At 36.9% G+C, this 22,734-nt stretch overlaps 1 protein-coding gene across 1 annotated transcript in view; it reads right to left on the bottom strand.

Moving 5' to 3' along the window:
• Positions 1-22,734, bottom strand: part of SPATA7 (spermatogenesis associated 7) — a 43,467-nt gene that overhangs the window by 3,931 nt on the left and 16,802 nt on the right. The window contains exons 5-9 of the mRNA XM_065839767.2: positions 14,166-14,299; positions 3,858-4,330; positions 2,702-2,768; positions 1,040-1,110; positions 87-140 (exon numbers count right to left, since the gene is read on the bottom strand). Of these exons, the coding sequence (XP_065695839.1) occupies positions 87-140; positions 1,040-1,110; positions 2,702-2,768; positions 3,858-4,330; positions 14,166-14,299 (799 nt within the window). The remainder of the gene's footprint in view (positions 1-86; positions 141-1,039; positions 1,111-2,701; positions 2,769-3,857; positions 4,331-14,165; positions 14,300-22,734) is intronic.

Raw genomic sequence — 22,734 nt, 5'->3', positions numbered from 1 at the left:
ATATTTACTGCTTCAAATTCAGTTTTGAGGAAGAGTTTCTAGTTTAATGTTGCAAGCTAGCAGACAAGTGGTTTAAGCATACTTACTCATAATCTATAGTCCTCCTTGCTGAAGGTGGCTGAGAATACAACGATGTCTCTCTAATGAGAAGAAAATCAGAGGGTAAGGATGAGAGCAACATTCTAAAAACCCTTTCTACTACCTTGCATCTCACTTGGAAAAAAAAACCACTAGAACACCCCTAAATCCTGCTCCAGTACCAAAATCCACTGCTTACACTGAAGCCTAAAAGACTGTGGTTCAAGAGTATTACAACACCTGGGTAGATGCAGCACTCTCACACCTCAGAAGGCCTCGGTGTTCTTCAGATGCTGTACAGACCTCTCCACTAGCCATAAGTGCCTTTTTTTTTTTACTCAATTTTTTTCCTCAGTTAAAAATGCCTTGTTTGAAAAGGCCAGAGAGCAAATCAGGTCAATAATGAGGAGAATCATCTGGGAGCCCTTGGGTTCTGGCCTGATTTCCAGCCCTGTTCTTGTGTTGTGGACAATATTCTGAATCTCAGTGTTACATTTTCAGAAAAAGATGTGGGAAATGCCTCTGGTCTGCAATTCTTGCAGATCATAGATTCAAAAGGCTGGATGTCTAGAGACCTCCTTCCCTGAAAGGAAATAGCAATTGGAATACCAATCCAGTATTTAGTTGTAGTACTGTATGAGAAATCTATAGTCTGTAAGCTCAGATGTACGCTTGGATGTACAGAACAAACAGCTGTATTAACGTGTCATCGTTCTCACCCCTGACAAAAATATTCATATATTTCAGAACTCTCTTTCTTAACTGGCTTCCCAGTGGAACTTTATCATAAGTAATTAATGAATTTTGAAGTAGGGAAATGACACTGATCTAAAAAGCCCGAACAAACAAGAGTCTTGTGAGAACAGACTTAGAAGTAAGGAAGACTTATGGCCTAAGAAGCAGATGTATAGAAAGCAAGAAGGAATGTTTCATATATTCATTCCTGCTGTAAATCAGGCACCTTAGGAAGGAGTATGGAAAAGCAGCTGTGCCTCTCGCAGGCTCATCCACAGTGTACCTTCTATCTTCAGCCTACAACACAGAGATAAGATATTTATTATCAGTGCAAATACACAGCATATTTTGCCCTTAAAATGAACCTAATAACTACCTGTGATGTAGTAGACCTAAAAATTTTATGTCTTCGAGACACATAGCAGGAAAGGGTCATCAGCTTTGACATCCAAAATTTTAGTCAGGGGCAATAGGAGTTGTGGAACATTCCTCCTCTGACAAGAGTGTCAAAGATGGAATCTCTAAAAGCCAGAGGGAATTAATGTCACCAACAAGAGTAAAATTTGGTATGCAAAACCAGGAACCAGCACTCTTAACTCACGTCTTGAGCTGCTTGCACTAAATTGATGGAAGGTGAAGTCACTGACTACCTGCATTTTAAATGACAATGCTCTGAAAGGGCCCCTGTAAAGCTGCCTGACTCACTGCTGGCACTTTCACAACAGCCAAACAAAAAGTCAGAGATGAAAGTTTTGAAATGAAATCAGTTTTTCTTCAATGGAACTGGAATGAAGCCTTCTGAATAAATCATTTAACCTTTTCTTAATGAGGTCCATATTAATTCAGGAGACCTCTCTCCTATTTTCAGTAAAGCTAGAAATACCCATTGTCTCTCACCACTCTCTAATGAATAAAGCATAATTATTTGCCTTATTAAGCAAGAGATAGGAAGAATCTGACCCTGTAGCCTTTATTCAGGCACAAAGTCCACAGGTATTCAGTACTTCACTTACGTTTTACAGGGTGATTTGTTTAAGGACTTGTCTGTATGGCAGCTACAAGATAAAGCACGAAGTAAGATCCTAACTTCTGTTCAAACTCTTCCATGCAATTATTAGTACAAAGATTTCAGCTCTTATGCCTGCTTCCCTCTGCCTCCCAAGGATGCTTGTATTTTACTTCATCTTTAAAATTTAATAATCTTAAACCACCACGCCCTAAGGCAATTCTGAAAGACCAAGCAACCAAAAAAATAAGTTCAACTGTCAGAAATACTTTGCAATTCAAATCAAAATGATGGGTGTAAACATTTCTGAGATTATGACAAAAAATACTGAGAGATAGTAGAATTTGAAGTGGTGTGATTTTTCTTTAAACCATTCCTGATACATTCAGCAAGACAGAGAGTAAGCAATATCAAGAAAGACTTCACCATTTGCTGGTTTGGTGCTTCCCCAGAGGAAGAGACACCTTGGTTTCAATTTTTCTGTTGAGGGCTTTTTGGAATATGTTCTCCAATATAAAAATGAAGAAAAAAAGTCCTTGAAAAAGAGAGAGCTTCTGCTGCTGAAAAGTAATGTACCAATTATCTATGTCCTTAACAGATATTTAAGTGATATAGGGCACTTATAAAAAACGTTGGGAAAAAAAAATTAAAATTGTAATATCCTAAGATCTCTTCACCTGCCAAAGTAATTTTTCTTATTGTTTCCACTCATTCTTCAGAAACTCTCTCTCCTCTACAAAACTAATTCATCTCATGACAATAAAGAAAATGAACCTTAAATCAGCTGTACACTGCTGTGGCAGAGATGAAGTATATACTCCAAAATGATGGTGAAGGGTGTGGTAAGAGTAGCAGATGATTGATAGATGCTGATTGTGTTACCTTCAAGGTGATCTTCTGTTGTTCAGTCACAACTTTTACTTCACGTGCTTTGTCGGCAGATGGAACGCTAAAAAATTTAGGCAGGTATTAGATTTCCAAGAAGGCTACCTTCAAAATATGCAGGATGAAAACACCAGTGCCACTGTGGAAACTTTCAATCAATCTGAACACGACCTAGTACTAAAATGTCTTGGACAGTTTAGAAAATTTCTGCCAGACTTCCATTCACATAATAAAACTAGGTTATAGTTCATTTTGAAGGCTGAAAATAGGCATACAGAGGTGATCCAAATCTATTATTTGGCTGCATATTCAGAGGGGAATATAGATCTATTAAAAATATAGAATGGAGATGATCCTCTACATTAAAAGTGCACCAGGAAAATATATGATCCACTGCCAGAAAATCCATGGTTGCCATATAGAACCAAAGCTATCCTATCATAATTCCTGTCTTATGAAATACCTACTTTGTTCTAGGACAAAACCAGAGTTGACATGCAGGCACTGAGGACACAAACAAGAAAAGATTTCTCTCGATGAGCTAATATCAGTAAAAACAAAACTGAATCAAAACTGTTTAATTTGCTTAGAAGGAGTTCAATGCAAGAGAAGGACAGTAATTCTGTATATTTCATGTAGGGTACATCTGAAGACATTTAAATTAAAATTATAAAAAGACAATGAAGAGCTGCATTTGAGAACTGAAAAAGGAAAACAAACCTCTGCATGATGTATTAATTAATGAATGGGAAAGTATGATACTACCGAGGGAACAGCAGGGAACTACCTGCATGCTTATAGGGATTAATTCTTTAGAGGACAGAAGGCACAACTATACACTAGAGAGAGCAAAGAAATGAGAGAGGGAGCGACTATTCCCAGCACATGCGAGATCCCACAGTTTGGATTTAGTGGCACTTTGTATCCAATCTGTTTAGATGAAACCAGTCACTCAAGAGAGATGATGACAAAATGTGCCGCTGAAAAATCACATTCTATTCTAGCTTGTGCCTGGGCATATCTAGAATAATTTCAGAATAATTACTCTGGTTTTATAGAAATATAAATGAGAGCAAAACATGTTGCTTTTATGAAGATGCTGTTATGATGACATCTAAATTCCAGTTTGAAAATAAAGTTTTAATCTCTGTACCTGATCATATCAGTCTGTGTTTGAGCTTCCACACGCTGCTTGTAGTGATTTTTCTTTTTCTTTCGAGCAGGAGTGTAATACCTGTATTCTGACAGGGAAGATTTAGCATCTGATATTAAGGTGCGTGGAGTAAAAGGTTTTTGGCTATGAGTAAAAAATTCAGCGTGCTTGTCTAGAAGATCCCCACTGTGTACTTTGGACTTGCTTCCTTGACACCTCTGGGAATGACTAATGCTCACAAAACTATCGGTGGAACCACTGGATGAAAATCCAGAACGTTTTCTTGGTGTACTTGATGTACTGACACCTGAGTTAGATGCGTTAGATGCATTCCGAGAACCTTTTCTGGTGTATTTTATTGGACTGGAGTGAACCAAGCCGTGCTCCCCATAAGGAGACAGCGCTCTCGACAGGTACTGTGCCTGCTGAGCGCAGCGGAAGAGATCGTCTTTGTCTTCTGCTTCCATGAAACTCTAGAAAAAATAAAACAAGATTTGATTGCTTTGCAAGTCACCAGTTTTGTTCAAGGTGGCACTTCCAGCTATTACTGTTACCATCCTGGAGGTATTTTCTATGTAAAAACTTTCCATTTTGTAAAATCAAACTGATTTCAGAGCAACCCTAGTGCTAACAGATTTTAAAACCTAGTCATTGGAAATAAAAGAGTAATAAGAAAATGGTTTACTTCAGTGGCAAAATATTGGTGCTTTGTCACAGAATATTGATGACTGTATCAAACAAGGAGTTTCAATCATTTTAGTCCAGAGGCTCAACACGTTTTTAAAAGTCACAGAATCATTGCATTGAAGCCAATTACTTTAGCTGGGCATGCTCTGTTCATACCACCCGGGCAAGGTAAAGGAAAAATTAGCTGTAATTATCCTGCTACCTAGTTCATAGTATCTTCTCTTCAAGTGTGGAGTTGTTTCCTCTCTCTCCAAACCCTATTAGCTTTGAAGTGTATCACACACTGGCTATCTTTATACTCTCTAAGGGGTATTGCTCACTGATTCAACTTAGATCAACATGGAAAATACTGTAATGTGGTTTGGGACACAGAATACGAAAACTGTAACTAACAGTTTGTTCCCTGTATGACCTTTTTTTGCTGCAGGTGGGAGATGCACATGTCTGGTAGGGCTGTACAAACAGGATGATGATACCTTGTGTAATGGCATCTTGCTCCATGAGAAATGTCCTAATTGCTTTGATAATACAAACAATCCTAATGTCCTCCAGCAGACACAGTTGGGTTTCTATCCTCTTCTCCTTCGGGTTTCTCAACCCAGCAGGTACATAGGCAGCTGTGGAACTTTCCCTCTAACACCACAGAAAGCCAATAGTGCAAGTAGTTAGCTTACTGCAGTTAAACAGGACAGATAACAACGTGCTGAGTTTATGAATAGATATACTAGACTACAGGTGATGGTAAAGAAATGGTATTACTGCTCCTGCTTCTTAATCGTTCAAGACATTAGAGTTTAAAAATGTACTTCAGTTCTCAGAAGCAAACTTATATTTAATGTTACTTTAAGAGCATCCAAGGCTACTAGTTAGACAAAAAACTAAGAGACAAATCAATGGTACATGGCTGTGTAGCTAAGGTAAGATGTAGGCAGTGTGTGGTTCAGACTAAAATTATGGCCAGCTAACTCACTCCTCACAAAGTCTATTTTATATGCAGGTTGAAGTCCAGGTGTGTCAAATTTACTCAGTAAGAATACCTAACTGCAGTTTTCAGTAACCATCTATTTGGTGTAGGATCTAACCAATAAACCTCACTGATCTGGAGGACAACCAACACAAATGGGAAACCTTAGAGCAAAAGCTCATCTATGCATCTCTTCCTTTTCATTGGAGAGCTGTAACATTATTTTAAAGTCTTGAGTCAAAGTCAGGTAAATGAAGCAATGCAACAACTATTAAGAGTGGTTAATACAGAGGAAGCCAACTAGAATGAATTCTTTGGAAAGACCATGCTATTTTTCTGCTTTCTGAAAAAAAACAAAAACAAAACCCACAAAAAAACAACAAAAAACAAAAACAAAAACAAAACCAAACAAAGAAACAAACAAACGCAACATAAAAACAAAACAAAAAAAAACCACAAAAAAACAATCAACCACTTAAAAATTCAACATTACTCCTGAATCATATTATGACACTGTGACAAAGACAAGATAGAAACACAACTAAATCTAAATGACATTTTAAGGTTTTTTTGAGAAAGAATAATTCAATAGAAAGAAATTTTACTTCTGTCCTAGAGAGAATTTTGAAAAATTTGCAAGTTTAAAGCATAAATACATGGACAGGGTACATACACTAGTGAACATGCTTTACAATGTGTCTGAAAAGATAGGAAGCATCTTAGCAAGACAGCTGTTGTATATTCTTTTCCTATCTGGGATACAGCCATCCACTGAACATTCTGTCAGTCAGCGAAAGGTTTGTACAACATTCTATGATCTCTAAGGACAGCAATATTGCAGATTTAGAGGATTAAACCAGAAGCCTAAAAGCGATCATAGTTCTGCAAAAACGAATTTATTTCATCCACATGTATAGCTATTTATACAATTCACTTCTGTTACACAGAACTGTATGATGGAGAAGAGGTGACTCACACTGTGTGTACACCTCCCAGAGACGCTGCCTGCACCGAGGTCCTGCAGCAGCAGCGAGGGACACAAGCTGAGGACAGTGCCATTCCGGAAAAATCTCACTGCCACACTGTGGAATCAGTACAATACAAGGCAAAAATAACAAAATAAAACGGCATCTGAGAAAACCCAATTATAAATCAAGGGCTAACAAACTCAAATTAATTCAGTTCATTTTTAACTAACTACTCAGACTTTTTAAAATACTGATTTTACTGTTCCTGTTTACTGTAGGAAACACCTAAGAGGAAAATTCAATTTCTGAGGCCAAGTAGGGACCGGACTTTTAACAAACCTGAAGTTTAGGTTCAGATAGGCTAACACAATAGATTAACTTGTACCTCCACCATCTGAACAAATAACAGGAAGATAAAGAGACCTGTGCAGGTCACAAAGCTCTGCAGTGAAAAAAGGGAGAAAGGGATTTATATATATGTTCCTTTCATATCTTTACTATGCTTTTATCAAACAAGAAAAAAAAACTATTAAGTAGACACACTACTGAAGTCACTGAAGGAACAGCTGCCTTATGGAAAGCCTGAGAAAGAGCAGATCCAGTATGATATGACTCAAACAAGTGTTGCGATAGGCATTTGTTTATGACATACTGCCTGAACTGCCAGCTGAAAACATCCAGATTTACCAAGCTGCCCATCCTGATCTTTTAATTTATCCACGTGGAAATTATTTTGAGAAGCTGAAGCATGGATTCAGTGGATTTCCAGTGGTGCTTCATTGCCTAAGCACAACATAAATCGGGAGAAAATTCTCAAGAATGCTTTAGCTTTTTGAAAATAATCAGATGATTAAGATGTGGATTGAAGGCTGGATGTTGGATTTTCCCTACCACTGACAGCAGCCTGAATGCCAACAAAAGCAGCAAAATCAACTGTGAAAGAAAGTACCTGTGGGAATTCCGCAAGATATTTAATACTTGTGAGACTTTAGTATTCTCCAGCTGGGGAAGGTGGGGTAGGAAATTTAAAAAACAAACAAAAAACAACCAACCAAACAAGAACAAACCAAGCCCCAAACCAAACAAACCCAAAACAACAGACTTGGAAATCCTTGTACATTTGCAGATAGTTTACCATAAGTATGAAGTCACAGAACACACTGTTATTATACCATATATTTCCTTCACAACGATTCCATACAAAATCTTTCTCTCAAATCAGTTAAGACCTGCCTATACTATGCCAGTACCTCACAACATTTATAGTTGCTGATTCCTAATGCAAAGAGGGGTTTTTTCAGTTAGCTAAGCCAAAATAAGCCCTTCTTGATGGTGTCTCATGTGAGTCCACTTTATTTTACTACTACAGCATAATTAAATGCTGACCTGATAACATGTAGTAACAATGCCAAAAAAAATGCCTGTGTTAGCAAGTCGTGTAACAAGGCTTACCAGCGCGATTGTTTGCATATAAAGTAGTTGCAGTGGTAGCTCAGCACTAGAGAAAACAGATAAGACTGGAAAGTTTCAGAATCCACCCATATAGCTGTTTTGAAAAGCTAATTCCATACCCTTCAGTATGTATTATAAACAGCTTAATTCTTCTTGTATATATTTTACTCTCCTGGTTTACAACAACTCATGGAGCTGCAATATAAATCAGATTGTAGTATGTTCACAAATGCTTCTACGACTGCTTCTCTGCAATACGCTAAATAATAAGTAAAAAAATACTCAGTGATATTAGCCAATTACACAAGTAAACTTCATGAAAACCACATGTTCTGCTCATTGGAATCAGTTGAATTGATCCTAGAACAAGACAAACGTACAGTCTGAACACCGTAATATCCTAAATTTAAGAATTCCTTATTTATGAGTAAGCTTAGGGCAGTTCTTTTTTTCTCCTAAAATGAATATCATAAGTAGAACTGATCACGTAGCTAACATAGTGTCTAGATAGAAGAACTGCAAACCAAAGCCGTATTTGTGTCAGTCTTCAGATGCATCCATGCAAGTACTGAGGAAGAAGAACGTCTTTGGAAGCCCTTCTCCTAAGATAAACCTTTACTGCCCAAACAGGTGGGCAGTTCAGCCTTCGGATACACAAAAAAATATTAGGAACATGGAACTATGTTGATGACTTCAAAAAATATTTGAAGGAGTGTCAGAGAATGCTGTCTGTCTTCCATTTGTCACTAAGGTTTCAGAAAATTATTTGTACACCTGTGTTGATATAGGCAATTAACTGCAAGCAGGTATGTTCATTTTCTTCTCTAACCTGTATGTATAAAAACATCAGATGCTCAGCTGGGGAAAATAAAAAAGATAAAAAACATGCCTAAAAATATGAAGTAACACACTGATTGGAAGACTCTTAGCTCTATCCTTGATACAATTAAAAAAAATTATTCCACAGCGGTACCATGGCTTTGGACATTAGCACCATCATGAGGTGTCAAGAATCTTGACATCTACCTTTTTTTACCAATATATGTTCCTAGTCTATTGATTCAACCAACTGTAATTTCTTTTGAAACATATAAATTTCCTCAGTGATATATTTCAGCAATAATAACCCCCTTGAAAAAGTTTCATAAATTACATATTTATGCTTCAATTTTGTTAGCCAAAAACTGTGGTAAATGGAATATTATAATACTTGCAGTAAGCTTGTATGGAGAGCACTCCTGAATGTTCATGTATCTGTGTAAGATAAAATTCAGTAAAAACATATCAAAGCATAAGGCTGTCACCTGATGCGCAAGAGAAGCCCCATAAAGAATCTGGAATTCTAAGTTACTCTTACTTTCTAGAAGAAATTTAGCTTCTCAACTCAAAAGCCACTGAGGTACCAGCTGCCTTATAAAATACAAGCTTCGAAAAGAAAACTTGTTACATCTATTTTTACATAAAAGGTCCAAAGGCACTTATCACTGTGGTCACTGAAGTTACACCAAGATGAACTTAAGTCTTGAAATTAACTTCTTCTTGTATGAAAAGGTCTTCCAATAGAATAGCCATCTGCCGTCATAAAATGAAATCACAGAGACATTTTATGAAGTGCACTGGCAAGATACAGAAGCTCCAATTTTGCAATAAAGGAGTGTCTGATTCTTTCAACTTGAGACAGCCACTTTAACCTTGTTGTAAGTGGGCTGAGCACCTGCTCTGTGCTGCTTATGCAAAGGTCTCCTGTAGTAAGCTACAAGCTGCCCTCATAACCCCCTTGTATCTCATCTGTTCATTTCAATATATATTTTGATAATTAGTTAAAAATTGAGAAAGGCAAGAGAGAAAATCCACACAAATACGTGAACAAATAAGACCTGTACAAATATAATCAGTTTGCAACTGGCATCAATTATAGCCATTTTTCTCATTCAAAACTCTGTTGCTGTTACATTCTTTGCTTTTGCGTGTGTGATAGTCAGTTGTATAATGTGGTACGTTCCTACTTGCATCAAATACTGTAATGTTATTCATACAGGCTATTCCTGAATGTGCATTTGGAAATGTACTAATTCAAACAAGCAGCATGAGAGGCGATTGCCTCTATGAACCCGGAAAGGAAATCTGTACTGAACATTCCCGACGAAAACATCTTTCTTTGATGCTCAGACAGTTGTTCTGCTTTCCTCAGTCACATCTCTCATTCTGACAGAACTAATTCAAGCACAATACATCTTCAGACTGTTAATATAACAGTATAATAAATCTTTAAATACAAAGAACTTGAGTAGGCAACTCTCATAGCTACACATATATGCTGCATACAAAATTAACAAGAGAGACTAGAAACAGTTAATGGTGTTTCCTAATCTCTGTTCCACATGCACAAGCAGATCGTCATAACCGTCACTCCTAGGAAATCAAAAAGGTCTCAAGAATCAGGCTGAAATGGATTTTGAAATGTCAACATAATGACAACTATATTTAAAATGGTTAAAAGATAAAATTTACCCTTCTGTGGAACAGCTTTCCTCCAACTGACTTGTGGCACAAATTTCTTTAAAAAATTTCTTTAGCAGCCAGAAATGCCTATTAACAGGATTATCTGAACACGGGATAAGACATATCAAGCCTTGTTCAAATCAGAGATTTTACTCAATGCCAGCTCAATTCAGACTTTTTAGCTTCAGTGATAAATCATATCTATCTTCATGCAGTTTGGCCCACCGAATGACTCAGATGAAGGTTTAAAAACCCAAATCAGCTTTGTACAAAAAATAAAAATGAAAAATCTAGGGATTTCACTGGGATATAGCTTTCCATCACTGGCAGCAGTTGGAAAGACTACATGGTAGTGGCATTCTGTGCACAGACATTTTCCATGCTGTGTCAAACAGCCTTTTCTATTGTGAGAAAACTTAAAATAATTCAATAAAGAAGGAGTATATATAAATAATTTCCTGACAGATAAACCAGTGGATACCCACAAATATGCTGCTTAACCATCCTCAAGCTTTTCAATCTAAGTAAGTCTCTAAATACTCGCTCAAAATTGACATATGCAGAGAGACACACAAGTTAGCAGCCCTTTCAGTGTCCATATCTATAGTTTATCATCCTATTTTGATTAACTTTCACACACGGTGTCATTCAAAGACTGCTCTGTTGTGCCATTTGAAAATGAGCCTGCTCCTTAGCTTCTCACTAGGTCTTCCGCTAAAAGCAGAGAAATATGTGATGCACCATAAACATCTACCACATCTTAACCCACAGATGGAATCCTTTTAGCCGTGTGATCAAAATACTTTCTTTTATTAAAATAATTATTTTAAAAAGACAGCAATGACATCTAGGTAGCCACAACAGAAATAACTTTCTCAGTTCATTATATATCATAGAAAATTCTTACATTACAGTAACTTTACATTTGTAACTAAATATAACAGGGAAAGAATTCACTGTTCTTGTGCATTTAAACTGTTGTACAGAGCAGTCAAAGAGCGCCCCTATAATGTTCAAGACACATTATAGGTATTCTATTTTATAGTTGACTCAGTGTATACTAAAACACACTGATTAAATCACAGAAGCTTTAAGAATGTATAACATGTATTATACAATTTAGAAGAATTATTTATACTTTTTTTTCACAGCCTCAATTGAAAAGTTTCTGTGCGCTACTGCAGCATTAAATAATAAATGCAGGTATGTGAAAAGTTAAAATGATGAAATAAATGCAGTAGACTTACCAGAATGCATAAAAATTGAATGCTTATGAATGAAGCCTTTTGAAAAGAGAAAATCAGGTGCATATATCAAAGCCGGTTAGCATGTATTTAGCCTATAATCTAGTCAGACATTGACCTTGTCAGAGTTACAAGTGTTATTCTATTTTTATATTCATATATATGTACGTATGTTGCTCTTAAACACATTTTATAAGAGCCACATTTTATTAGGCAAGAAATTATGCATTTTCAAAGTAATTCCTTTAACTTCTGTATTCTTACATTTACATGTAACAGTGTCAAAGCCAGCAGAATAGTACTTGTCTATTATTCTTACATTCCTCCTGTAATGTTGCAAGATGCTTATCAAGCACAGGACCACATGTTACTCTTGCCATTCCCTCCTTGGAGACCTGGAGTGTTCCAGGGCTGACTGCCTCAAATTTGTGCTGAATCTTATCCCAACCCAGGAATATCCTAATTCAAAAAAACAGTTTTTGGAGCTGTTCCACAAATAGATGATGTACAATCAGCTTTTTCCTAATGGCAACAGTGAAAGAAACAATATGTATGGCAAAAATCCTCTACGTTATCATATGCTTTAATAGGCATCTTTAGAATTTGTTTTCCAGCTGTCTCCTGTTGATATATCTTGATGGCTAGAGAAACACAATTAGAATGACAAACTCATCCTCACAATGCATCAGACAACATCTAATCACTGAAGTAAAAGAATACTCCCTCAGTATATAAACAAGCATAGGAAATCAATGTATATTTGGGCAAATGAAGTAAAATTTAAATAGGGTTTCATTTTTAGCATGAAAATATGACAGCCCAACTACTTCTACGGCCTACCCTTACACCAGAAGACTCACTTAAAGATTTTCACTTCCTTCTAACTCACTGGACCTCTTGTTTATTCTACAGTGAAACATGTTTTAGAGTGAAACATATTTTCTAAGGTCAGCAGTCACTATTTGACACTTTGTAATCAAATCATTATTTCAGTGAAGATTACTCTTTGCATTTGTAAAGTCAAAAAACCAAAACCAACCAAAACCAAACAAAAAAACAACCAAGCAACACCCAAAAAACAAACTAGAGGCAAAGAAGTATTATATCCAAAGATTACCTTTTATGAGTGATTAAACATTAATTTGGCAAGTCTCCCAACATCACTTTCTAAAATAACACTTCTCAGCTGATAACTAGAAATTCAGATTCAGACAGTTTGTTGAATTATACCCTGAGGCTGGCACACACAAAGAAAGCTGCAGTTTCTGTTAGCATGATACAGACCAAGCTTTCAAGACAAGTGTTGGTGGGAAAGCACCTGTAAGTAATTAGAGGAATTGGGACAGATATTTTAGAAAGACCTTGTTTTGCAAAAGATTAAAACAAAGGAAAAAATTGTCAGTGTCTTATAATGCTACACTAAAGACCACAAATGTATCCTTTCATTTTAAAACTGAGAATTTATGCAGTAATTAGAGATAGATTTTAGAGCACACTTTACTTGGTTTTGTGAAAAAATAATTTAAGGAATTTCTCCTGTCCCCAGTTTGCAGAAAATATCATGGAGGATCAAACATGGTATTAATAAAAAATCAAATTTGGATTTTAAATATGACATTTCCTTCATTTTCCTATGCATGCCTGCACTTTCATCCATAACTAAGAGCCATGTGCTGAGTTTTACAGCATTAGTTCCCTGCATTGCAATAAGGTCGCACTCAGACTGCCTGCTGCAAAAACCAGTCACATAAACTAGTTGCGAGTTTTCTTACTACTTCGAAATGTTCTCCAGCTCGAGAGCTATTTAAACAACATACAAAGCATTTGCTGTTAAAATCAGAGTTAAAACATCATTCTGTTTAAAGTTGCAATTGCTCCCTTACAGTGATGAACAAGAGAATGTAATTTATTAGGCTATTTACTTATTTACTACTTGGAGAGATACACCACATATCTGGATGAAATACCAGCCAAAATAAGTGAAGCTGTGTATACAGACAGAAAAACACTTATTTTGATAGTTTAAGTATTATTTACACTTTCAATAACTGCAACTTAAGCATGTAGTATACTGTTGGATATGAAATGTATTTCCAAAGTAGGATGTCCGTGATACAGGAAAAAAATATAAGATTCCTGATTCTTCTGCTAGGAAAGTTAGCGGTAACTAGAGTTCTGCCTTAGGAAATGGTAGAAAGCTCTAGAATGACAGAGAGGACATGGGAATTTCAGCTGAGATGAAAGCGAGAGAATTCATGGGTAACTAGAGCTTGGATTTACCACAATCACTCTCCATCTGGATTGCAGCAGCTTTGTCAGAGGGTTGAAATGTGCATTTGGGGTTGGGCATGTGCCAGGAAGACCCTTGGCTATTTTTTGCTGCTTGAAACACACCTGCTCTCCCTCTAGAGCTGCTGCATGGCAGTGATCAGCTGTTGTTATGCGAGGCAAGTAGATTATGATATCTACTAAACCAAATTTAAATATCTACCTTTCCAAAAGGGGATGGCAGCAGCCTTCCACTCTCTCTTGAGCTGGATCGCAGGACAGTTTTACCCATGCTCATTTCCTCTTCACACCTGGCTATCTTCTTTTTCAGTTTCTCTCTTCTTTGCTGGTCAGCAACTTAGGAAAGAGACAAAGTTTGTCAGATCCAAACTGTAATATTATTCTTTTTTTGTCTTAAGTGATTTGAAAATGTCATAGGGGTTTCCAGTTGCTCAGCAGACCACTGAGACATGTTCCATGTCTAACACACAGCAGTTATAAGAAGAGAGGTAAATTTGTATAAGAAAAATATTAAAGAATATGCTGGTTGCTGAAGCTGTATCACAGCTGAAGTTGTACCTCAGCTTCCCTGAAGTATTTTAACCTCACAAACAAATCCACCACTGTGCTGGAATTCCAAGATCAGTATTACTAACAGAGCACTCTGCTCCAAAAGCTCACAAGTTTGTTTTTGTTTTTTTTTTTTTTACTTTCTTTGACTATATTCTCATCTAATATTTCAGGGGAAAAAAAAATGTTTACTGTTAATAAATTTGACAGGTAAAAAATACATGATCACACCATGGAAAAAATAGTGAGTAGTCTCCCAAGTACAGAAACCCATAGCAAAATAAGCATGTTCATGTCAAGAATATTAAAGACGAAGGCAAACACTGTGAAAGGGCCGCTGTCAGATCAAGGGGGTAAATTGCTGTCAGTTTACATTGGTCTGCAGTCCCAGACCTTGTTCAAGTGTCCATGCAGCACAGAAGATGAGTTACATATCTGTGCCATCAGATAAAGAGAAAAGCCCAAAAGACGGGTAAATTTTCTGTGTTTGAGTTTTCTATCAGTCACCTACATTTGGTATCTTGCATAATACAGTCCAAAGCTTTTTGTACATGGTGAGCACCAAAGTGCCACAGATGAAGTCCACAAGTTGAAAAATCCAAACGAGACTGATGAAAAACATGAGTAACTTCCTTCCCAAATGGGAAAGAAGAGGATTTATAAGCAAGCACACTTTTGAAGTCTGTATATACGCAACAAAACCTGTTTTAACACTTGACTACATTTCTCATTCACTTAACACAGACCCAAGTGTACAAATGATTTGATACAGACACCCAGACTGAAAGGTCTTTGTGGATTTCTTCTTCGGTTTCATAATGTATTTATATCATACTCTGGTAGACCTCAATCTTCACACATATTACTATACCTAACTCATGAAAATGTAAATAACTTTGTGGATAAGTGTAGTACATTCTTCTAGACAGCTGGGAATTGCAGCAATCTGAGGACATCTAATCAAACTTTAAAATATATTAATCTGTGTACATTAACCTTACAGACACATATTTCTCTAGGAATTATTTAAGTATGTGTGTTCATTTTGTTAAGTGCTTTAGTCGCCTTTTAAACTAGAAATTATTCTTTCCAATGCAAAATTCTTGCTCCCATTCCTCAGGGAAATCCCTCTCTCTCTTTCTTTCAATTCTTACAATTGATATGTAAAATACAAAGTAATTTATTTTATGGCTGCTGATTTATTCAGCATATTCCATTAGAGAACTTACAGTAGGAAGTTGTTTTTATTACTGGAAAAACATTAGCTGAAGTTAAGATATGCTAAATTTCTACAACTCTGAATTAGAAATAGGCCTTGTAATGGAAAAAAATATGCTTTACCGTTAAATAATGAAAACTCAATATTGTTTTTCCTACACTGAATTATTATTATATGGCTATTCTAGGTCACTATTATTTCTAATTGTGTTTGTCTTAAAAGCTAAAGATGAGCGTGCAAAAATTAGCTACAGAGAAGAAGTTTTATATGTTTGAGATAAATAATTATGCTGGGCCAACAGTGTGTGTCTGTGTGTGTACACGCATGGAAGCTGAGAAAACTCCAGTCTTGCCTACTGCTCAGGTGAAACAGTGATGGCTGAAATTAGTGTTGAATAAATATCTAGGGAAACAATGAATGAATGAGAGTACTACAAGCAAAAATGCAAATCATACAGAAATATGGGTTTCTTATTTTGTAACTGCAAGTAGATGCCTTATTTCCTTACGCTCAAGTATTTAGGTGAAAACTGAGTTTGTCTAAGACAAGACAGGCTTAAACACTTCTCTGCATGTTCTACCTGCACACCATGGCTTAATGCAAGTTTCTAGCCAAAGTGCAAAGCAATGTGAATATTAACAGAAAATTGAGTTCTCGTGTTGTCCTTCATACTGCTTTTTACAGGACAGAGTTTGAGATTTAATATACATGGACAGACTCTGCCTTTACTAGCAAAATTCAAAGCTATAAAAGCCAACTACTACAAATTACCTCCAGGACTCTTCTCAGCCAAAGCAAGGCTTGTGCCCATGCGTAAAGCCAGAGCAGTAAGCGAGCCAGGATGCTGACACTGTCTATGGTTGTCAGAACAACCCATTGGGGATACTGTCACCTGCATGGGCAATGTAAAGTCTTTGCCTCACACCAGTTATATAGTGAGCTTTGCTCACCTGATCCACCATGTGTGTTCCAGAAACTATGAAGTCCCTCATGTACTAAAAGGTAGAGCAGACATATGCAAAACAGAATGGCAGAAAATTGCAGCAGCAACACATTGTGTTGCCAAATCAGGAATTTTCAGGCCAGGTCTGCTGTAAAAGCCAGGAACTGTGAAACCAGCAAATCCAGAGACAGAGAAATCCTTCTGGAACAGAGTTAATGTAGACGTAAACAGGGGTAACTTAGCATAGCCCTGAGGAGCCACCAAGCAACACAGACAAGGGCACAGCCACAAGAACATGCATACCTCCCCTCACTTCACATGTCCTTTCCCCAAACAGGGACTGGAGAATCCAGTCTTTCCGTTTGGCTTTAGCCAGACAGAAAATGGTATCTTACAAATGGCCCGAACAAGTAATATTACAATTGATGGGTGTTAAAGACACTTAAGGCTGTCGTACATAACCACTTGCCCCGCAGCTGTAAATATCTCAAACACAGGAAGAATGAGATGGGCATTCAGGAAGAAATGTGCAGTTTTAAAACAGAGATTTATCTGTTAACTGGAAAGGTTGCTCACTGCTCGAGATAACTTCTGCTTCAAATCAATCACAGATACAGCTTCTTTCATTTTCAGTGAGGTTAAACTAAAGGTGACAGGAGTGCCCTTGGCAGACTGTCATAAACTAGCAGGAAGCTAATATCAACTGCATTTGTTAACAGAGACTTAATGATTTCACTGCCAAGTAGCTTTTACTGTACACTGGCTCCAGAAACATATCACATTTGTAGAGTCAAACATGGGAAAAGTTCAAGACAGTAAGTACATCGTGACAAATAAAAAAAGAAAACTACTAGGTTATTTTATCTCTTTTAAAAGGGAAAAACTAAATGTTTAGGAATAAAAAAATAAATCCAAATAACGAGTCCCTTTTAAAGCCTTATTAGAGGCTTCGAGATTAATTAAATCTCATTAACTGTTGTGCTCAAAACCACAAAGATTTATGGTAAAGAGAAAATGTATTAGAATATAAACAAAGTAGTAAGTTTTGTGTATCAGAAAAATTTAGAGTCTGTGAAACTGAATCTGTTTTAACTCTACCAGCAATGAGAGGAAGCAAAAGACCCATTAAGAGCTACCTATAGAATGCTGATCAATCTGCCACAGAAGTAACCCTTATGCCTAGACAAATACCATTTTCACAAAGAGTACACAACATTTCCAAACTTGAGATCACATTGATGTATTTCCCTGTTAGAACACTCCCGCTATAGGTTTGCTCCTTTCTCCCTTAAGCCGAAGCTGCAGTAGTATTAATATTTCTAGACACATGCTTGGAGTTATAAAACCAATGTCATAAACTGGGAAGAAACAAAATAATCATACATACCACACTCCTAAGCAGCTTGAAAGCTCTGTGCTCACAAGGACAGTATGATTTGGAATGGTAGTGGTTGTCCTTTGCTCTGAATTTCCAATCTCTAAATTTATCATGTCACATCACAGTACAATTGGCAGTTAACCTTCAAGCTACTTCATTTTTGTTGTAAATAATCCATGGCAGACAATGAAATACTAAGTTAGATTTAAATTGAGTTCAGCTTGCAGAACAACATATCTCAAAAGAATTGTCCAACACTGAACATTTCTCCATTGTGTTTTTGTATCAGCTATTTTTGCAGTAACACACTTCTAATTATTATTTCCCTTACGAATTCTCTTAGAGAAACAATGCAAACATCAACCTTATTTCTGCTGAGCTTGAAGTGCCTGCACGACCATAATTCAAATGTTCAGCACATCAGTTGGTGATGTTAATTCTGTAAGCAAGCTCTTCCTTCTGTAAGAATTTTTCCTATCAGCTTTCTGGCTTTGCACAAATCCCCAGCACACCATGCTTTAAGGACCTGGGGTGAGACCTCATCAAATGCACAATGAATTTGGCCATTGGATGAGAAGTTGGGATTTCTCACAAATCTAAATCTGTATTTCTTAACACAGAAATTGTAATTTTCATAACTTTAAGAGACAATTCTGCAGTCCCTCTTCACATCTGTTATTGGTAGCACTGTTCCATCAAATAAGGGAGAAATCACCATGAAAAAAGGTGCCAAAGGATTTATTAAGGGCTTGATACTACAGCCTTGTTTGTATCAAACAGAAAATAATGTTTGTATCAGGATATGTACTTCAGAAATGTGAAACCGCTTGGCAAATCTACTAATGGCAGAATGTGGGTAGTAATTTCCATTGCTAAAGCTTGGAAAGAAAGTCTAACGGTGAGACATGAACCCTTCAGAGGAATTCCAGGAGAGGCTAGAAGCACGGGATTATCCCAAATCCACCCACCTCTGATCCTCATCCCACAGACATTTCGCAGATACTTCTGTCAGCCATATGAAGAACACGGCAGCCCGTGCACAACCTACTATACAGAAATGGTGAAATGCTGCACCAAGGCTGAGGAAAACTTCCGAACCTACTCAGGTAAACCCCCATTTGTGCACCCTAGAGAGAGGTCCAGCTGACTTCTAGGTGGGCTTGAACAGTGGATTTTGTCTTAGGGTACCACTGGGGCAGCCCCAAAGGACAATTTAGATATATTGGACTGAGCTAATGCTGAGAATAAGTGGAAAGCATAATTTGATTCCTGTTCTCAGATATCCTACAGCTATTTTGTGATCCTAAGTAATAGTAGAAAATGGTATAAAAACAATACTCCCCGCAATGGACAGATGGTAAAACTGGGTAAATTCAGTCAAAAGTCATAGACATTTTCAATAATAATGATGACTAACTAGTGAAACAACTATAAAAGGAAATTACATTTTCTCTGTTTGACCTGTAAAGGTCAAGACTGCAGGTCTTTCTTGCTTATGTGCTCTACTTACCACATTCAGTACTGTTGAGTTCCATATTAGCACAACTGGATGAAATTTTTGGTCTGCTTAACCCATGATGTCCGACTAGATGATCTAATGCCTTTTGCTACCACAAACTGAAAAAATTATTTATGATGTACTGAATACATATCTAAAATTAATTACCTTTTGTAAAAAAAGAAATAAAATCTTTCTGTAGAAAAAACTTTAAAGTAAATAACTTCTGTAAAAATAAAGAAAAATTACTACAGTTAAAAGTACAAGCTTCTAAAGAATTTTTTGGACAGTGGGTTTTCCTGCTCTTCAAAAATTCAGACTTAACAAATATACTAGAGTATCTTTCCAAACTCATAGGTGAACTCTGAACACATACATTATTTTAGTTGCTTATGACTTTCCTTTTCAGAAATGCATATGTAGGGACAAGACTCAACAGAAAACACTCAAAGGCAGGGAGATCTTGTGAAAGCTTCCTGTAAAACAGCAGCAGCAAGATAGGTCAGCGAGTTTTTTGTAAATCTCTGCTTTTCATGGCATAAAGAGCAGACAGATATGATGTAAAATATGTATGTGATCACATACAAAAATTAAAATTTAACACAGAATTACATAAGAATATACATTTATTGATATTTTCACTTTAACATAACCCCCAAGAGCCCTACAAGTCTGAATTATTATCTGCCCCAATCCCTCACTCCCCCCAAGTATTTAGGTTCCATGAGTGCTAGAACAGATTTCTGGTGGGTAACATCTCAGAATACTTTCCTCCCTGCTTCTTCTTCCCCCCTCGCCCCCTGTGTCCCTGGTATTAAAGAGATCTGCATTCCCAAGCACACTAATCACTGAGATCAGGCTTTACTATCAATATGCCCTGTGGAAAAACCTCTAAACACATGGGTTGAAAAGTTAGTACTGTTAGAAACCAGGCATGTGTAGCAGCAGCTGTCTTACTTGGCATAGCTTTTATCAAGTTTTCTGGCACAAATTCCACAACCACAGACTTCTAATGGCCACTGGTATCAATCAACATGCTTGGACTAATTCTGAACATAGAAGTTTCACATTTCAAGAAGTTTCACATTTTAACAACTATTTTAAGTCAATAAGGTTGATCTAATACCCAAGAGCATGCTCACTGCGAGCCCAGTGCCGTGGCAGCTCGCCCGCTGTGCTGCCAGCTGAGATACCAGGAAAAGAACAGTGGAAACTAAATCCACTTTAAGGACAGAACACATTCAGTTGGGCAGGGAGAATGCCAACTACAGTATCATGTTTAATTCTTAAACACTAATGACTGATTCATGGCAACAGCCCCAAAGGGAAATACTCACCTGCTATTTTAGCAGTACATGAAGCACATTTTCAGGGGATGTTTTTATCACTGTCTGCAGGAACTCTATTTGGTAACTCTATGCTGTTAATAAATCTTAGCATTTCAAACTGAACATTCCCTTTTTGAAGAGAAACTCTTTGGAAATAGAGAGGGAACAGAAACCTTATTTGGTATGCAATAAGTAATAAGACAAGGAAAAACAAACAAACAAAAAGTATAAATATGCTTCAGTTGGGGCAGTGACTTGCACAGAACTACCGGGAGAATAAAACTGTAAACCTCTCAATTTCAGTGACACTACAGATGTTCCAAAGATATTCAGTCATATTGATGTTGCAACTGTGCCTGGATAATTTATGTTTTACACTCTCCAGAAAAAAAAAAGTTTGAAAATATTCTGATAATCCTTTTCCCTTACTTGCTTCTTCAGTACTTTTTCAATACTCTCAAAGCCTGAGCTACTGGCTGTCATCTCCACGTTTCATAAAGATAGAGCAAGAAAAACTATTATCTGGTGGATTGCCAGAGACACCGCAAATGATACCTTGCACTGAGCTTAACACCTGAACATACAACACTTGGTTGCGCTATTATTACAGAACAGAAATCTGTAGTTCTTGATGAATAATATATAGAATACCAGGAAAAAAAAAACAACCACTCTAATTTTAGGTATGAAATAAAGTAAAATAATTTTCAATTTAATCCTAAACATCTAGAGTTCACAAACATAGTGCAGATACTGGACAAGGAATGCCTGAGTAGTCTTAACCATGAATGCCTTGAAGGCAGTGAGACCAATAACGGAGAATTTGAAAGTAGATGTGCCCCAAGGAATTATCCCTTTGCTAACCCTACTCAAATTTCAACCTGTGTGGCAGTTTCTCACTTGTTTATAAAGTGATCTCAGTCAGGTGACAAAACATATGAAGAAAACAGGTCAGAAAAAATATCAATTACATGCACACATTAAGTATCAATACTCAAAGATTTTTCTTAGGATAATCTTAAGTAATTGGTACAAATGCATACACGAAAATCCTGGATCTACTGAAGTTCAGATACTTCTGAGGGTGATCATCATGAAACAATTTCAGCTATGGCATCTAAACCCCTACTTATTCCACCATTCCAAACCTTCCTTTTAAAACTGGAATTACCAGGGTAAATGCTTTCAAGTTAAATTCAGTTGTAATCTTGACGATGTTTGAATTGGACATCTGGACAAAATCTTTTAGCTACACAGATACTGCAACATCAGACAGGATACTCAGGCTGCAGAATCTCCATTCCCGAAGGTCTCCAAGACTTGGCTGACTGATCTGGTGTTGGCACAAGTCCTATCTTGAGTAGCAAGCTCAAGGAGGACTAAATGATCTTTGAAGGTCCCTTACAACCAACATTTTTGTGATTACATGAAAGCAGGTATGTGACAGAAGTAGAGTTTCTGAAACATTAGGAGAAACGATAATACATACAGACTGAGCTGTTGAAGATAAATCACTAGACAGGAAATCTATGAACCTGTGTCTCTCACCTCTAGTGAGTAGAATGACCCTCTTCTGATATGCTAACCAGAAGCAGCAACCAAGTTCTGTAACTTCCAGCCTCATGCCTGGGGCAAGTGCTGAACTTCAATAAAATCAGATGAGACATTTCTCTCAGTCTCGCAGAAAGGAAAAAAAAAAAAAAAAGGTATCTCCTACTGCAAAAAAAAAGTTTTTGTAGCATTTTACACAGACAATTTAAGATTAAAATGTATTTGGGAACATTTTTCAGCATCGCAAATTAAAAACACTAGGTTGAGGAATATTCTAATGAAAAAATTGTGTTTACATGTTTGCT

The sequence above is a fragment of the Patagioenas fasciata genome, chromosome 5 (assembly GCF_037038585.1).
Source record: "Patagioenas fasciata isolate bPatFas1 chromosome 5, bPatFas1.hap1, whole genome shotgun sequence".
NCBI classification, from domain to species: domain Eukaryota; kingdom Metazoa; phylum Chordata; class Aves; order Columbiformes; family Columbidae; genus Patagioenas; species Patagioenas fasciata.
Note: the sequence above shows the minus strand (reverse complement) of the source record. Positions and strands in the feature narration are given on the sequence as shown.